General features: G+C 39.7%; 1 protein-coding gene across 1 annotated transcript; it reads right to left on the minus strand.

The window, feature by feature from the left end:
• Nucleotides 1-2,592: 2,592 nt before the first annotated feature.
• On the minus strand, nt 2,593-8,739 carry LOC132973877 (neuropeptide Y receptor type 1-like). Its single transcript, XM_061037519.1, has 2 exons — nt 8,560-8,739; nt 2,593-5,784 (listed from the first exon to the last, which is right to left on the minus strand). The coding sequence occupies exon 2, from the start codon at nt 5,631-5,633 to the stop codon at nt 4,530-4,532; it is 1,104 nt and encodes a 367-aa protein (XP_060893502.1). The 5' UTR covers nt 5,634-5,784; nt 8,560-8,739; the 3' UTR covers nt 2,593-4,529.
• Nucleotides 8,740-18,830: the final 10,091 nt, after the last annotated feature.

Below are 18,830 nucleotides of genomic sequence, written 5' to 3' on the forward strand. Positions count from 1 at the left end.
GTCAAGGTAGTCAACAACAAAGAAGGTTCTCATGTGTCAACAAGAGTCTCCATGGATAATTATTATCTCTCACTTTCCATTTTCCTTTTTTTCCCCGAGCCTAACAACTGTCCAACGGTGTGGCCTGCATCTTCTGTCAGTGTTTAATAAAGTGCCTCTAATAGCTCGGTGCTCTGTGTCAGCTTGAAGGAAACCCACTGAAACCCCTGAGGAAGCTGTAACCAGGCAACAAAAGGCAGCCGTTGTCAACCTCTTTACTTCTGACCGAAGAAAATGGAAGGTCAGAAGCAGAGGCTAGATCCCAAATTATCAGGGCAAGATAATAGAGATGAAGTCATTCCTCCCTCCTCTGATGTAAAAAATCAGTCTCTGTCAGTCTGTCTGTCCGTCCATCCCATCGTCTATAATTGTTTTGTTTTTTTAAGACTGTACATGCATGCAAAAACAGAACAAATCCTCAGGAAAAACTTGCCGACACCAATCAGGGGGTTGCTATTCCCGGCTGTCAAGTGTTTTTGTTATGCAAGACCTAATTCTGTGTGTGTGTGTGTGTGTGTGTGTGTGTGTGTGTGTGTGTGTGTGTGTGTGTGATATAGAAGACACAGAGGTAATTAAGGCCCAGAAATATTGTGCTGTTTATGCTGAATATTTTTATGTATGCCTCAAAAGCTGAGACACAGAGGACTGTTTGGCCTTGAACTCACCTTGTGGAATTATACGTGTAACTTAGGTTTGGCTAATGAACACAACATTTGTTTATGACACCCAAACTAATAAAAAGATAAAACCAGGAAATCAACCCTGAAATAAACCCTCACTCACGGATGTAAGGAAGCGCCTGATTCAAGGCGGAACCATTAGAGCAATTCAATAGAAAGATAAGAATAAACGAGGAAATATTGACTGGCCTGATCTCTTTGTTTGACCCTTAGATGAGCAACCTGTTTGTTCAATGAGACCTACAGATGTTGGTGTGTTTAATGCCTCCATTAAGATTCCAGAAGCAGCAGTCTTACTCCCTCTGACCTTATCATCTGCCAAAACAAAGAGATTAGTTCACCCACGCAAGGGACCAGAGGGGCACAGGGCCAATGACAATGTCCGATATCATAGCATATTCAATTGTAACTTAAATATCCATTTGTAAAAAAATTTGTGAATTTCTGCCCTTTTCATCTCCCCCCCTCCCTCAGTACGCTTAGCAGCTTCTTGATTTAATGGGTGCAGGCTGGGGGAAGGGATTCACACATGAGAGAAGTGCAAAGCAACATGAAAAGCACTAAAAGCTAGGATATTACACTATGGGAACACTTTAAAACAGAATGTAATTCGTGCCCTCATTTTACAAAAGTAATGAAGGCAAAATGTGAATTTAAATGCTCAAGAACGACAGCTTGGGAAGTGCTCTGGCCAGCTATGTGGTACATGTTGTTCCTGTGATCCGGAGCGATTGCTTGTATGTGAGTCTCTCTAAAATTAAAATGCAGAGAGCCAAGATGCTAATGTTTCTGGAGTCTGGCCCTGTGTACTCATTAAGTGTTTTTTCTCCAGATGAGCTTCATTTCATTGCACAGTAATGTGCCTTTGTACCCTCAACAGTTACTTGTAGCAATTTAAAACTGCATTATTGAAGATCTCTTCATTGTCGAGTTGAAGCTGAGGTACGTCAGCATCTTGGCATCCTGGGTCCTTTTCAAAACAAAAGGAACAATTCTCCTTTATTCAGGGGTGTTTAAAAAGAAAAGACAGGTGAGAGCAATTCAATTTCAGCAGAAAAGAGAGGTCTGACAGTGTGATTGGTCAGCCCAGGTTGAGGCAGCGGATGCAACACAGTCAATTACACTGAGAAACACCCCTGAGAGCTCCTGAAGGGCCAAACTGCCCTTGGAGAACAGTTTGCTAGGTTGTTGGAGAGGCTTTCAGTCAAAAACACTTTTGGCTTCCTGTGAGAAAAATCTTTCACTTGACCTTTTGACTTTTTGATCAAGCTTGAATGTTCCTCACAGACAAAAGTGTAAACTTGTTGACTGTAATAAAGAAGGGGGTGTTGACCATAAGTTAACATTTGAAAGACAGGGAATACGCATTGCCCTTTTTTACCCTCTATTTCACTCTAAGTGAAACCAAAACTTAGCAAAATCAAATCATACTGAATTTAGTTCACTGAAGACTTGGACCAGCCATTGAAACCATTAACTTGTTAAGAAAATATTTACTGAGGTTATTCATTAATGGGGCAGAAAGGTAATTTTTCCATCTGATTCACACAACACAACCTCTTTGTGCAACCAGTGGAGTCACCCCCCTGCTGGCCTTTAGTAATAATGCAGGTTTAAGGCAGTTCTGCATTGAACCTTTGAAACCAAGAGGCTGAATTCACCTTCTCATAGCTTGAAGCAAAGTTTTGGCTTAATTATTTTTTATATTTTTTATTTTTTTATTTTTTAATCTGCATGCTAATTAAAATAAGGACCTGCACACTTCATTGATATTCAATACTACAAGCTGATCTGAACTGTGTTGTGATCCAAGACTTCCCAGGGAATAATGCAGACAGAGACAGCACACTGTTTTTGAAGAATTAAACCAACATTTCAAAACATTAATTCTTTAGTAGAAGGGTTTCTTGCATATTATATACAAGTACAGTAAAAGTGTTGATTGACTACTTTATTAAAGGCAGAATGTGCAACATTCTACACATAAATACAGAAGAAATCAAGTATATCCTCTGTAAACGTCTCTGAGTCATGACTGTCTACAATGAGTGAGAAGCGTCCCCCCAGCTGAACTGTTGTCAGGTTGTGTTTACATCATGTTTACATGGACGGGAAAGCCTTGTGTATAAAGCTGTTTAAGAACAAGAGAAAAGAAGAACATACTCACTGCTTATTTGGATGTCACATAAAGAGTCTTTAGCTCACGGTCATTGTGCATTAATTCACAGGCAATATTAAGCTATGAGTTAACTATAGTCTGCTAACACAACAATGCAGGACACAGGTGATTTCGGACAATTTTGTCCACCGCTTGTGCTTAATGGTGCTAAATTAAGGTGCATTCTTATTCATAACTCCTTCGTGCCAACGCGAGTGGAGAGGGGTTGGAGTTGTGCCGCGAAACAACAGTTTGCTTTGGTTTCATGCTGGTGCTCAAGGGCAACATCTACTGCAAAAAGTTGCACATTCTTCCTTTAACACTAATATATTATTATTTCCTGTCAATTAACATTCAACAATTAATACTGTCTTAAAGCGATGCAATCTGTCTCAGTTGGCAATTATGACTTAAACTAAGACTAGCTGAGGCAAATAAATAACCTGTTAAAAGGTTAAGGCTGAGAATAATTAACTGACCTTCCAATTCCCAGAAAGACATCTATTCTTTGCGTGCGTTAACACACTTAGAAAGACAGGCAGGCATGCAAGTTTTGTTAGACCAATTATTACAAAATACACATAGTCATTAAAGATAATAGTAAATGTTCTAGTTAAGTTTAATACCACAAAGACAATAGGTTTCCTAGGAGATAAACACAATGCTACACAGTGCTCTTTATTTCTGACCACATCATAGACTATAAATGTGTCGCTCCTTCACAGGCCTTGTATGTACTCAGGAATGATATATAACAAAAGAACCCCGCTCTGACAAAGTCCTTCACATACACTTTTATTTTGTTTTACGGCACTTGATATACGGTTATTGTATGGCACATTTTATGAGAAAAAAGGACGCACACACAATATACTGCAGCTCAGACCTTGGCAGAAAGCATTTAACTTATATAGCTACTATCAAGATTCTCTGGGAATGATCTTTACATCATTTGTGAGGATTTTAGGTAATAAGAAAAGCATTAAGAAGATGCTACCAGATCTTCTGAATATATGCCTGGAGCCATAATATGAGCTGTAATGGTCTCTCCTCCATAAGCTCCTCAGTCGATACTCATTAAGACATTATATTTCACAATCCCTTAATATGTTTCATTGATATTATTAACATAAAACAGCAAAATTGAAAAAAAAAAACATTTGCAGAGTGCCCAAACCCTTTGTCCTTTTTAATACTCTGTTGGTCCAAGCGCTCACATTTAGCAGGTAAACGTGAAAAAAAAATCCTTCTGAACACATCAAAGTGCTTCAAAAGAAAACATGACTAATGTTTACCAGATTAAATGTTGTCTCTTTATGTCCAGAGCACATGGGGGATGGACTATACAAACTTAAGTTACAAAAGTGCTAATGTAAAGTGCCTTCAGCTGCCCTTCAATACTTAATCTTGTCCAACCTTTGTGCCGTCCCTTTGTCATCTACTTCCTCTTTCATGTGAACATGTTGAACTGAGGCCAATGCACCATGCTGCTAAAGGGTCCTCAGTAGTCTCCTGTGGGACTGCTGTTGAGAGGTTTCTAACTTTGAAAATGTCAATCTTCCTTTTGGACCCAATGAAACAAAAAAAAGTGCCATGGGATGGCACAATGAGGGCGCAAGTGGTTCCTTTGTCGTTCTCTGACAAGGATGGGTCTAAGTATTGATGCTGATAGAGCCATTGCTAAGGGTTGAGCCCTTGGTGACCTCTGTGCTGACAGTGGAGAGCGGGACGCTTTCGTACCTCTCCACCACACCCCAGCAGCGACAGCGCAACAGGGTAGACTTCAGCTGCTTCTGGAAATTGCTGTTGAGGAAGCCGTAAATAATGGGGTTGACGCAGGTTGAGGCCATTGCCGCAAGGTGGCAGAATGAGAAGATGACGTCATGACCACAGGATGGAATGGCCTCATGGTTCCAGTCAAACACCGTGTTGAAGATATTGAGAGGGAGCCAGGAGATGGCGAATGCCACCACTATGGAAACTAACATGGCGTTGATCCTCATGGAGCCCTTGTTTTTCTTTTGGGTAGCATTTCTGCCGCGATCCACCATGTCCTTCCTCCTCCTCAGGCGCAGGTAGACATGCAGGTAGCAGACCATGATGAGGAGGAGAGGTAGAAAGTACTGGAAGACAAGGAGGGAGGTGGTGTATGCTCGCCGCTCTTCAACTGAAGGCCACCGCTCCATGCAGACAAGATGGTCACCAACTGGGAAGGGGATGCTCAGGTTCTGGAAAGGCAAGGTGAGGACGCTGTAGGAGAGGAAAGGCACCGAGATTAGGCAGGCCACAATCCAGGTGACAGCAACAGCCAGGTAGGACTGACCCACCACAGGCTTCCATCCAGTTGGGTGGACGATGAGCTGGTAGCGCTCCATGGCGATTAGGACAAGGGAGAAGATGGAGACAGTAACAGAAATGCACTGGATGAAGGGTGTTAGCTTACAGAGGACATCTCCAAGGATCCAGTGGTCCATCAGGGTGTAGATAATGGTGACAGGTAGGCACACGATGCACATGAGGATGTCAGAACACGACAGGTTGGCGATGAAGATGTTGGTGACATTCTGCATCTCTTTGTGACGTGTGATGACAAACACCAGGCAAGAGTTCCCAATGAGACCCACCGCCATCACCGTGCTGTAGGCGATGATGAGGAAAGTAGTGCCGCTCACAGAGAGCGAGCAGTCCTCGTTAAAATCCAACGGTATCTCTTTCCACAAGCCTTGGTTGTGGTTGGTGCTGTGTTGCAGCTCCATTATGGTTTTCCTGGGCTCACTTCAGAGGCCGGGGTTTAATTGGAGTAGTTGTTTGTGTCACACAAGCTGTAATTACTTCATGAATAATATTTGCATTGTTTACAGCTCTCCATTATCCTTCACCTTTGATACAGCAGTCTTCATTTGCTGCCTGAAAAAAAGAAAAGAAAAGAAAAGAAAAGGGGTACCTTACACAAATTCCTATTCATGAAATCGTTATTTTTAAAGCCTGTGGGAACTTGACATGAAAATGTAACATTTCATACATCATAGCAAAGTTTAGAGTCTCATTCAAAAATCAAAATGTGAGAATCAAAGTTCCTAATTTTGCAGTTTGGACAATTTTTCTAAATTGTGTGGATATAGCAGATTGATTAACACCCCCCTTACTACCGCAATAATTCATGTGACACCAGCCTGACGTTATTCTGGCCCTTTGTGTTTGAGTACTTTTGAGTGAGACTCATCAGAGAAGGAATGGACGACCTGCCATCTGAAATGTTCAATATTCAAATTCTTGCTAGCTGAGATGCTAAGAGCAGCTAACAATGCTGATGACGATGTCTCTGAAGCGTAACCTTTGGTGAATTATTGCTGGGTTGAACTACTCGCGATAACAATAATAAACACGATCAACAACTAGCTGCACTCAACTTCAGTAGCTTAGAATTAACAACCACAGTCAACAATCAACAACAGGTGACGCAAAGCTGGTTGCTCACATCTAATAAGCGACTGTGAAGCTGTTTCTTGCCTAAGTTTACAAATGCTTAAATTTCATACTGAACTCTTCAGCGCAACTCAAGAATCTGAAGTGTTCAGGCAAATAAATGTTAATATTGTTAATTTAATTGAGTCTTCTTTTGATAATTTCAAGATGTTTAATATTATGTACACAAGGCCCCATTTCACGTGTGAAATTATTTTTTTTCTCTAAATTTGAATTCTAACTCCATTCAAATCATTCAAATTGCCTCTCACTTGCTGGGGAAGCTCATTTCATCATTACTTCTTTAAATGACGCTCCGTGGCAGCAACTGATTTCCTCGCTCCAGGAGAGGTTTTAAAATTGGAAGTGCTCCTTGATGTACTTCTCAAAGTGTCTTTTTGGAGCTAAGATGCATTAAGTGTTCACATTTCTCATTCGGAAACTCTGGCACTAGATTGAATATTACAAAACCAGAGAGTTATGAAGGGAATAATTCACTTTGGTATGTTGATATCACGGGGCTCTTGCCACAGCTTAGATATTCCATCTCCATGAGGACAGGCACTACGAATAAATGATGTGCTGATGGCATATCAAGAAAACAGCACATCAAGCCTTCATACTATCGCTCTAATATCATGCTGATTTAAATTTACATCACAATAACGTGATAATGACTGCTCATTTAGAGAAAAACATTGCCTTCCTCACTCTTGACAGCGGGAATTGATTTTGCTTCTGTCCATAAAGAAGCACACACCTCTGATTGTCACTGAGCATTCATAATAGCTTCTCAGATTCAAAGCACATCTCAAACAAATTAATGTACTGGAACACAGAAGAGAAATACAATTTTGTTTCACCAGGAACATCTGAGGAGTGTTTGTGGATGTGTGCATGCAGGCATGTTTTAATGTGTTTGTGCTGCAGTCAAAACAGTACTGATTAACTGAGATGTTCTGCCTACGGCTCAATTCCCCAGAAAGTGCGACACAACAAGGCACACAGAATAAAATCTACAGGATTTATCATTTTTAATTGAGGACTGGCTAACGATGATAAATGCTGACAGGTAGGACATTAATTGCTAGTGGCTGTCTCTATTATGAGCGGAAAAGTCCTATTATAGTGTGCTGTTTCCTCCGCGGGGAACGCAAACAAAGCTAGACTATCCATAACAAAGTAAACACTAATACCTGGAGCCAAGTTTTGAACTACTTAAATTCCTATGTGGTACACAGTCCCCTCTGTTCCAGCGTCTGGATAATTAATCCTCGGCTGGATGTCAACCTGACTCAACCTGGCAGAGGGTCTAGATATGTGGTCCGCATATTATAACCAAGGAGCAGCCTTGATCTTGATTATTTATGGCAGCTTTCGGACACTTAAAGTGATGGCTTGTGTTGTGTCTGCAGGAGGACAGTGCAAGCAGTGTTTCTTGGAAATCTACAACAAATATTAATGCCCGACCTGACACATAAATTATACAGATGATCTGCATATTACACAACAAATAGCATGCATGCAAAATTAGGAAATACACTATAGAAGGAACTATGATGTCCCTGAAGAAAGGAAAAAAACAACATGAAAATAAATCAAAGCTCAGGAATTGGGGTGTTCATTTTTTGTAGTTTTTGTATCAGGTTTTAAACACATGTATTCATTAGAGTTAAGTCATCTCATAAATAAACTTACTAAACAGTCATATGTTCGCTAATGCTAAATTTGACAATCTCCATGACGAGCAGGTTTCTGCAGCTGTCCGGGACTCGCTGTCTGCTCTGTCTGCAGCTGTTTGTCAGGTCTGTTAAGAGGGACTTTCTGGACTCGGACAGGTGCAGGAGACCCCTCTGTTCGCTCCTGTGTTCTCACTGATCCCCAATCTCATTTCTGAGGGAAACCCATTACCGTCAGGACCCGCTGAATGTCCACTTAACTGCAACCAACTTGAACCTCTTTTCCAGAACAAGCTTGCCAGCGGCAAGAAAATGATAAATCGCATCAGCATAGCAAACACGGGAAATTCAAAAGACCTACTCACAAAAGACACGGCGATAAAAACGTGTTCAATTGAAACATTTAAAACATTAAATCGTTATCGTGGCATTTTAAGAAGAAAAAGAAAGAACCGACCACGAATTTCTTACTTTTAATTTGCCCTGCAAACCTCAAAAAGAGTTATTCTTTGTCAAAAGCTGTTTTTTTGTTTCTTACCGAAATATTCCGTCTTCTTGGACTCCGCGAGCAGCTTTGCATCAGGTGAGACTCAGCTGGTTTTTGTGGTTGAAGTGAAGGTAGGAGGCGTCCTGCCAGGAGCTCTGATAGGAGCTGAGAAATCTCTTAAAGCGACCTTATGCCTCAGACTCGGGCTGGGATGTGATTGGGAACATGTTACATAATAATTCAGCGTAACTCGCGCGCACAGGCACGCGCCCACACACAGGGGCCACTGGGGAAATTGAGTTAGGCTATATGAAATGTGTACACTAGGCCTACACATGATCTGTTTCGCCCAAATGTAGCCAATTAGTGAAATTAGAGGATTATTTTAGGCTCTTGTAAAGAAAGAGGCTGAACCCTCTCATTATGAGGCGAGTTTGATTTCATAGCTTGTTGCCCTAATGAGAAGTCACTTTACCTATATATGACAGAAATATAATATTGATACATGATTGTTTTGAATATGTATATATCGAATGGGGCTCCCTGTGTGTGCTTATAAAGTAAATACATAACATGCCTGTGTAATTATTATTTTTTTTAAATCCAGAATATAGATTATTATACACTAATTGAACGTAAAACAAGTCTGTTTAGGAATTTTCAGACCCAGATAGTGATTGTGTTCAGTTTTTACATCTCACTGTAGTCTGCAGTTGTATTGGCCTTAAATGAATAGTCAGTATACATTGTAGTGGAAAAACACAGTGTCAGCTTATAAGAGGACGTAAAGTAGGCTACATTATCTCGTGTTCTCATTTTATTTCTTCACCCAAAAGACTATGATGCATAAATCTTCAGAATTCAGAATCAATTGCTGAATAATCAGCATTGATTGAATCTAATGGATATGGATTGATATGAGCATGTATTGTAGTGTTGCATTAAGCTGACTAATCTAAAGCTGTTCAAAAGAATATCAACCACATCAACATTTAGGGAAAGTTTTGAAATGTATACATATGTGTGTAATTTTATTTGATAGGGACGGTGCAATTTTACAAAGCTTTAAACAGATGTTTGTGTTACCTTCAGAGTGTAGCTGTTGCTGATTTTCAACTCATGTTCCTGCATGGGCCATCACTCTGCTCAAAATATACTGACTTAATGTCATATATTGACAAATGCACTGCAGTGTAAACCCAAAATTAGCCTCACTGATGTCACATTCTCTGCACGTGTACCGCTGCACAAGTCCCCACGTCCATACAAACTCAATCACCATCAGCAAGAACATCCTTGCATAGATCCCTCCGCAGATAACACCTAGAACTATTTTAAACCCATTTTTTGCACCTCTCTTGCCTGTGCAGAAGATTGTTAACTGCTTCTTCACACAGTCCCCACACACTCCTGTTTGAAGAGGAGGCTGTTAGTGAGAACAGTTATAGCTGTTTGTCTGAGAGGCAGAGCGCTGAAACAACTTGCCAACAACGACAGCTCTGTGGGTGTTTACTCGACACAGACACATGGGTGTCAAGTCCCTCAGGACAATTAATCTATGCACATATTGCTGACAAAGACCAACTGAACAGAGCTGCAGGTCTGGGATTTGTTTCCTTTAATGAGAAAGGTCAATATATGGAGATATGAAGTGGTTATTGTACCTTTCCGATGTGCAATCTCCTACTGTCACTTTTATTTGATTTCTGTCTCATTATTTGATGGAAGGAGCGGGAAAAAAATTCATGGAGAAAGTCTTAAACGTCGAAACAATTCTGCACTGAGTAGCGACATACAATTATGTTTTTGACACGGTGTGTGAGGAGATTGATAAGTGACAAGTTGCCGGAGGACATTCAGCATCCTGAAGTGTGATCAGAGGAGCTCAGAGAATCTGGAGAAAAAGAATACCTTACCATGTAAAAGGCATCATAGTTTCTAACATAATAGCACATAACATACACTAACACAGCACATGAGCATTAACAAAAGAGAAGTAGATGGTTTTGTTACATTTTACATGATACGATAGAGCAATAACGGATAACGTGCTCAAGATTGTTGATTTAATAATCTTGCTGTCAAAATTTTCAGTACTCAATCAACTGTTAAGACTCCCACCCTGTGTCTATTTACACTTTACATACTGTGACTTGATTCAGCAGAAGTCCATATTTGGATTCAGAGAGGGACTCATGTTACATAAGGTTTTTGTACGGGTTTCTTGTGGGAAAATTGTTCATCATTTTATGTGCCACCAACAGGGTAAGTCAATATACTGAGCCCCATTTGCATTGAATGGTTATCCTGCTGTAAGTCCAGATATAATAGTGTTCAGGGAGCAGTTGATTGTCTGTATTTGTAACCGCATATAGCCCGTTAATGCTGGATTTGTTTGCATTGGCTCTGCTCATATTTTAACAGACCTCTAAAATCCTCTGCTGTGCAGTGAGGTTTCAAAACAGATCTTAACACCAAAACAAACACCAAAGCAAAGGACGAGAAAAGAGACTCTGTAACTTCACACTTTGTTCAGTCGTGATTGAAGGAGGTGCAGAAAGAAGTAAGAACAAATGAAAGAAAGAAAGATGAAACTGTAAACCTGAACACAAAAGGGAACTTCAGTATCTTGTGCCTGTGACACATTTGTGAAATATCTTGTGATTGCATCTCTCGATAACACAAAAATTATTTGTATAGTACTGATAAAAATGAGATACTTCTTGCAATCTAGAACGGGAACTTAGTGTTGCATTAAAATCTTAGTTATAGGACCTCCCTTGAGCAAAAAAACAAAACCTTGTATTGTGATTGAGTTTGCTCCACACTGAGGCTTTCTGGTTGTTCTTGTTGTCATGGTGCCAAGTTATTATTGTAAATCATTAAAATAATTAATGGAATCAAAGTTACTACATATCTGATGTATCAAAGTGGTCCTTTCTTAAAAGAGGATATTTTCTATAGTGCACAGCATAAACCTTTTATAAAGAAAAATGAAATGAAATAAAACAGGAGTCATTCTGAAAGTGTGAATTATGCTTGCAAAATGGTGACGCTCTTTTTGGCCCATATTAGAGGTGGTATGGGATTGTATCTCACCATATGAGCTCAGTGCTGGTTGGTTCCTTTTCAAATGGAGATAAAGACTTACTGCAGCAGTATAGATGCAGATAAATGGGCATATTAGGCATAAAAACAGTTGTGTAAAAAACAATAACGAATTGTAACATATTATTTCCTCATGGTGAGTTCTTAAAGTGAGACAGATTGGATATAGAAAAGGATTCTATCATTTGTATGTTACGTTTTTTAATTGTTACCATAAAATGATGTCAAGGTCTGTCTGTTCAGGGATGCTCCTGTTTGCAGTGCACATACACAGTGGGTATAAAAACATCATTAATGGAAAGATTTACAGTCACCTCCACTGACATTAATAACACCCGGATGTTATTCATTGCCAACAATTTATAGTGCTGGTCGCATATCAGCTCGCTGAAATATACCCATATGTCAGGCAGTGATAAGGAACCTTATGTACACATGTATGGGCAGAATGAATTAGCTGGAGAGAAATATAATTGCTTACTTATAAATCAAAAGCAGCACTTTAATTCTTCCATACCAGTATACATGGAGTGTACATTGTGTATGTGGTTATAAAAGTAGTGTGAAATAAAGTCAGGTAAAGTAAAATCTGTGCAAGCTATGACTTTCATGGGCTGAGTGTCTTTAGTTTGTTGGATATTCTACATTTCTTTGCAGGTGTAAAGAATTAAGAACATACATTCATCTTAAAGTAGCTGACGTCTTATTCATCATCCAAATACATCTCAGAAGCCGTATTGATCATGTGGCTCGATTTTTCCTTCAGCTCTTTTCTCCGTGCGACCATAAATCCATACACAATGTGTACAGGAAGCTTCTGTTTGAGCGAACACGATCTCCCCTGCAGTACTGCAGCCGCTCACAAGAACCAAGTGATCCTTGACACCATCAGTGCAACACAGTCCTACAAATCCCCTGAGGCTTTCAATAACCCCAGCCAAGAACAAATGCCACGATGCCTCAGGTACACCTGCATGATAAACAACCCCCATCAGCTGCACAGGTCACATCTGACACACAGGTTCACCCTCATGCCCTTCTGTTTTACCGTGACTTTTGGAAGCAGTGGTGAAAAATACCCAATTCATTTGCTATTACACTGCTAAATGAGTCATTCAGAAACATTTGGTTGATAATTTCACAACTCTTACTCTGATCTGCTGTAGATAGGTAATAGTCAGCAGTTATGTAGATTGCTTTAATGTGTTGCTCTTAGCGACACACCATCAGAGAATTACCACCCAACTCTGTATTTCCACATGCTCAGCAGAGTCATTTTACAATATTCAGCTCTTTTTTTTCCATTATTAACCCTCAGCTAACTGTTCTTGTTGAGTATCACTGCTCTCATCAACCCTCTTTTCCTCAGAAAAAAAGAACTGGAGCCTAACAGACTTTTTATTGGATTTACATTCGACTGTTGTTAAACACAAAACCAAATGGTGCTAATGTGACTCCATGTCAAAGTCTAATAGACTTATGGGAAAAAAAACAAGACTTCTAAACACTGCATTAAGTAGTGGCTGCAAACAATGTGTCTGGAATTGCATGTCAGCACCACAGGAATAATGCAGATGGAAAGTCATCAATGAAGAGTGAGGAGTGTAATGAGCGATAAAGTCTGCTTGGGGTTGTGGTTTGGGGAGATTGATGGGAAACATAAACTTAAGACTTTCACTAAAGGAGACCAGAGTTGCAGTTCTGTGTAATACTTAAATCAAACATTGACTCATTGACCTTTTGTCCCTAAATGTTACATACACACACAAGTTGTTTTGTGCATGTAACGTTCCCTGACTTAAGTACGTGTTTTGTTCCAAACCAGAGCTTTCCTTTTTACCGAACCAACTAGTCTCTACAATTTTTCTCAACGTTTATCAGACCCTCTTCTTTGTCCATGTGAACCCAGCAATGACACCAGCTTTTTGGCACATTATGTTTTCATACCAGGTAATGGCATGTCAAGGGGTTGTGGTAATCTCATGTGAACTTTAAAACGTTCACAATTTAATCTGAATAGTGAATGTTCTGTACACAGCTTGTTTTCCACTGCCTTAAAGTGGCCAACATCTCAATTATAGTAGCAGATGGTCTGCTAAATGTAGCAGAGAGACGAACATTATGAAGGTCACATAATTGCCAACCAGTACTGGTTTTATACACAAATAATCAGACATGCTGGAGTTTAAGAGGTTCTGAAGGGGCATTTATGTTACCTTTGGGTAGAGTCTACATTTCTATTTCTGTCTGTTTTTATACTCGAATGAAAATATATTAAATCTCTAGGCTTCACATTTACCATACGTACCTGAACTTGACATGAATAGAGTAATTACCATTTCATTTGACAGTAAATGGAAGATACTTAGCTGCTTCTGATGGCCACTTTACATAGCAACCTCTACCATCAGTGTGTGAATGGGTAGGTGTGACCTGCGGTGTAAAAGTGCTTTAAGTAGTCAGAAGACAAAAAAAAAGGACTATACAAGCTCAAGTCCATTTACCATTTACCAATTATGTCGGCTGGGATTCTGTCTATTAAGCAATTTATCATACCAAACTATTCTCCATATAGATGCTATTTTTCCCTTTCTACCAAAAACAACATGATGAGCCTACATTAGACAGCCCAAGTTAGAATTACATAAAAGCAATGCCTAATTATAACCAGAAATAATGATAGCGTAAACACGCTCAACTCCCTTTCAACGTAAAACAACTGGGTGCTGTATCCGGAAAAAAATGTTCAATTAAAAAAAACATAATTAGGACAGCACTCCAAAATTGTATTTTAATTGCCACATGGACGATTCGAGAGGACGCTCTTCTTCAGCATGTAATGGCAATGCAGGCAATTTTCTCAAATATACACAGGAAGGACTCATTTACACTTCAAAATAGGTACTAGTCCATCCCAGCTGGAATGGACCTCATCGTTTTTCTTGTTTGCTCATTATAACCAGAAACATAACACAAAGGTCAGAGGACATCTATTTGGATTTTGATGTAATTCACTGTGTTACATACATTAGTTGCTCATTAGAAGTTTCTACTACTAAGCTATCAAAACATCCCTCAGAGCTAAGATGTTGAGTTGGTCTGCACATAGCATCATATAGCCACATATAACATGCTTCCTAGATGCTTTACTCACACACCAGTTAGGACAGTTGTTGCCATGCCATTATTGAACTCCAGTAACACCAGGTTATAGAAGCTGCTCTTCCAACTATAGACTCATTTAGCCTTTTTTAAAGCTATTTTGGTACTCATAACACCAGAACCACTAAACTAACAAAATCTCTTATCTGCTACCTGAATCACCTCTGAACCAATGACCTACTGGCTGAAAAGTCAAGTCAGACATGGCCCAATAAGACATGTTGTGACAATGGATAGAGAGCCCAGAGGCACAATGTTTATTAGTCCAATGTTGAAGAGAAGCAGAAGTGACCTGGGGTAACATAAGTTACTGAAGTGGAATAACTTATTGAGAAAATTATACAATAAATATTAATATGCACACTCATTATTTACTACATTAAAAGATGGACTTGTGTTAAAACCATAGAAGTAAAATAAGGTACTGTAAGATCAAGTCTTTCCAATTTTCTCACATTCATCACTACTGTGTTTCCAGTTCACTGTTAAAGGGAAACTCAGGGTTTAAGCTTTGAACCTTAAAGTCTGCCAAGTATGAAATGAAAAAAAAAGTTGAAAATAAATTGACTTCAATTTTTTGTACGTGCTCCTTCAAGAATTACATTTGGTGTAGTAGACTAACCTGATTTGAAGTATCGGAAGGAGAAAAGAACGATAGCGACGGAGAGTAGAGGGAGAAAAAGACTTGAGGGGAGCCTGAGATTGGGGTTTATTAAAACAAAATTGCATTAGCAGACCAAATGGTAGAATCAATCCAGCATGCATTAGACCCTCCTCCTTTAATTCATAGAAATGCCCTGCTTGTCCTTCTTGCCTTTTAAAGCCACATAAGTATTCTGCTCAGCTGCAGACATCACTCTTTATACAGCCTTTGCTTCTCCCTCAGCATTCCTGCGTCAAATTTACACTAACGTTTTCAAAGCATATAAGATCGTGGATGCCCCCCCTCTCCCAGAATAGCCGTCTTCCAGAGAGCGAGAGGTGAGAACTGAATTCAGGGGAAAGATGTGATAAAGAGAGAACAGCTGGTTGAAATTGATCCTCAGACACCTGACGCCCTGTTTTATATAAGTCCTGATCCACTGACACATGGCAGATATGACCTCCCACCAGCTCATGTTTTTAGCTGCTCTTTAGCTTTATCTATAAAATCAAACCACAATCAGTCCCAGTTTACTTGGCGCTATTGAAAGTGTTAAAGAGGATGCAGTTACCAGGGTTACTGTACGTGCCTGTTTCTGATACGTCTTGTAGAAAATGCAATGCAGTGATAAAAGTATCACCCAATAGGTTTAAAAAAAAAAAAGAAGAAAAATCATAAATCTACTTCTGTCATGGTTGATATTTTATAAGCAGTATGGGCAAACCGTCCACATGATGCAGACAGAACCTCTCCTAGGAGGCCAGCTGTCATGCTCAGTTCACCCGAGCTCTCTGATGCGGTCAAGTCTCTGCTTGCTGTCTTGTATAATACTTTCCACTGGGAAATTGCTGTTTCTTGTCATGTGTGGGCCTGGCAACAAAGTACAGTGATTTTTTTGTGTGTGACCGCCTGTCTTTAAAAGTAGGACACAAGTTGACTTTTGAACAAAGAGGGAGAGATAAGCAGGTGGAAGGATTATATAAAACATGCTGATAATTTGTGATTTTACACAAATCTTTTGTTACATTCTTTATGATTACACTAACTGACAATCCTTGCATCATGCAGAGCAGCGCAGGCTCATGGGATCCTTCAATGTTTTAGTAACAATGGTTTATTTTTCTTAAAGTCCTCGGGGAGGCCAAGGAAGCTCACAGCCTTTTCCAAGAACTCAAAGGGAAACAAACGGAAAAAAAGAAAGGGACACCACTGTAGCTGGCATTATGGTCAAACAATAAAAGTCAATATTTTCCCATGATGCAATTATAAATTACCCTGATTCCAGTCTGATTACTGCTTAAGAATGCTTTTCCCCCAATCAATCACACTGTGCTGTGCCATCACAATTTCTCACAACATGATTCACATTCAAAAACAAAATAAACCGAGGCAGATCCTGTGTAAATGACCCCCCACTGTTTATCACTGGAGGAGAGTTATGTGTCACCCAGCGGCTGCCTCACTAAAAGGGTTGTGCAGGCTTCATCAAAACCACAGCGCTGGAAGTTGTTGTGTTACAGGATTTTTTTTGGTGCAGGGGAAAATTGATCGCTCGCCTCCCGATCACTGAGCAGTGGGGGCAAAATTGCACCTGCCAAGGCTGCACCTCACACACTTTACAACCCTCCATTCAACTTGTGAATCACAGAGCAGAGAGTGTGTCTAAAACAGCAGACGCAGTCCATTTCACAATGTTGTCATTACTGTATGAGCTGTCCAATTTTTGAATGTAGATCTTTCACACCGATTCTGCAATAATCCTGACTAATCCTGTATACAGAGCACACTGGACTTCTGCACGGTCTACATTGCAATCTGTGTCAAACTTCATAATCTTAGATAGTTACATTCACAACCATCTTGCATATTCCTGCACCTTCATTGCACCTTTGTATATATATACTGTATACATTTTTTTGTTGTATCATTTTTAACATGTTTTATCTTATTCTATTGAACCTTTTTGACTGTACAACTGTTAATTGGATTTCTACTTTTGTTTTCTACGTCCATGCTCATTGTGTGTGTACAATAAAACAAGACACATTCCTTGAAGTAAACCTTCTTGGCAAATAAACCTGATTCTGATAAATCAATTAAAAGGTGATTGGCTGGTCATAAGATTTTAGCTCTTTTTTGTCAAGGATGTAAGAAAGTCAAGTGTACAGTTTTTGTGACATAATCTGCAGTCAAATCTCTTATGTTGGCATGGAAACGAGCAGACAGTAGATTGGGTTCAGGCTGATTAAATGGCACCACTGGAGCTCTGCTGTCCCAAACTAATCAGTTGTATTGTCCTCTGCTCTGCTACTGGCAATTGTTGGTGCATTCAGTTTTTTTTTCCATCAAACTGCTGCACTGTCTGCACTGTTCCTTATTAGAGCCCTTTGTGACCATGGCACACAATCACTCAACCCTCCCTGATACTAGCCAACCTGCTCCTCATAGGAGCGCCAGTCATAGTACAGCAAAAAGGCCTCCTTCAGTAATTGTCTGGATAAAGGTGAATCATCTTAAACATTTGCATGGTTTGTTTGACAGGCACGCTCACAAAAGCTGAAGGTCAAAGATGATTGTTTTGGTTCCGCTGTTGCAAGCATCCATTTGAGGTACAGATTGACACGTAATCCTGTGTGTGTGACCTAACTCCAGGAGGGTCTCTCCAAACCGTACAACAAGAGCATGATTTCAGTCTTTGAAATGAAATGACATCACAACAAGACAACAAAGACAATCCCTCAAAATGCTTTGCTTCTTAATAATAATATACCTGTTATTTAATTATATTCTGTAAATATTATTTATATTTGAAGATGAAGAATTGAAGTAAATTGTATATTAGTGTCTTATACTTAAAGGTCATATGCAAAATATATTTTACCATGTTTTTTCTAACATTAATATGTGCCCTAGCTTGTCTACAAACCCATCCTCTCCGTCTTCTGCCTGCTCCACTTTCAGAAAATGTGTGCTCAAACAGGCCGTTTGGAGATGTTCCCTTCATGACATCACAAAGGGCAGTAACCCCTCCCCCAGGTGGGTAACACTCACACAGCTAGGTGTTTGTTTTGTCCTCTGAGTCTGCCTTCTTACTGTAAATAATAAGACATGGAGCAAAAAGCTCAAGCCGCCTAAGGCCTCCCAGAGGGGCGTGGGCGAGCACAGTTCACTTGCATTTAAAGGTACAGACACAGAAACAGCCTGTTGTGAGCAGAGCTGAAATAGAGGGGTTTATAGATATGATCAAATACAGGATCAGAGTGGATTTATAACAACAAACTTGACAGACATGTTTTGGGAAACCTCTGAGGCTTATATACACTTGTTGAAAATGAGTATGATATATGTACATTAAGGCTTAAAGGTTTGACACTATTTGTTAGAGGATATAGGCAAATTAACAGAATGA

This window comes from Labrus mixtus, chromosome 5, assembly GCF_963584025.1.
Source record: "Labrus mixtus chromosome 5, fLabMix1.1, whole genome shotgun sequence".
Taxonomy (NCBI): domain Eukaryota; kingdom Metazoa; phylum Chordata; class Actinopteri; order Labriformes; family Labridae; genus Labrus; species Labrus mixtus.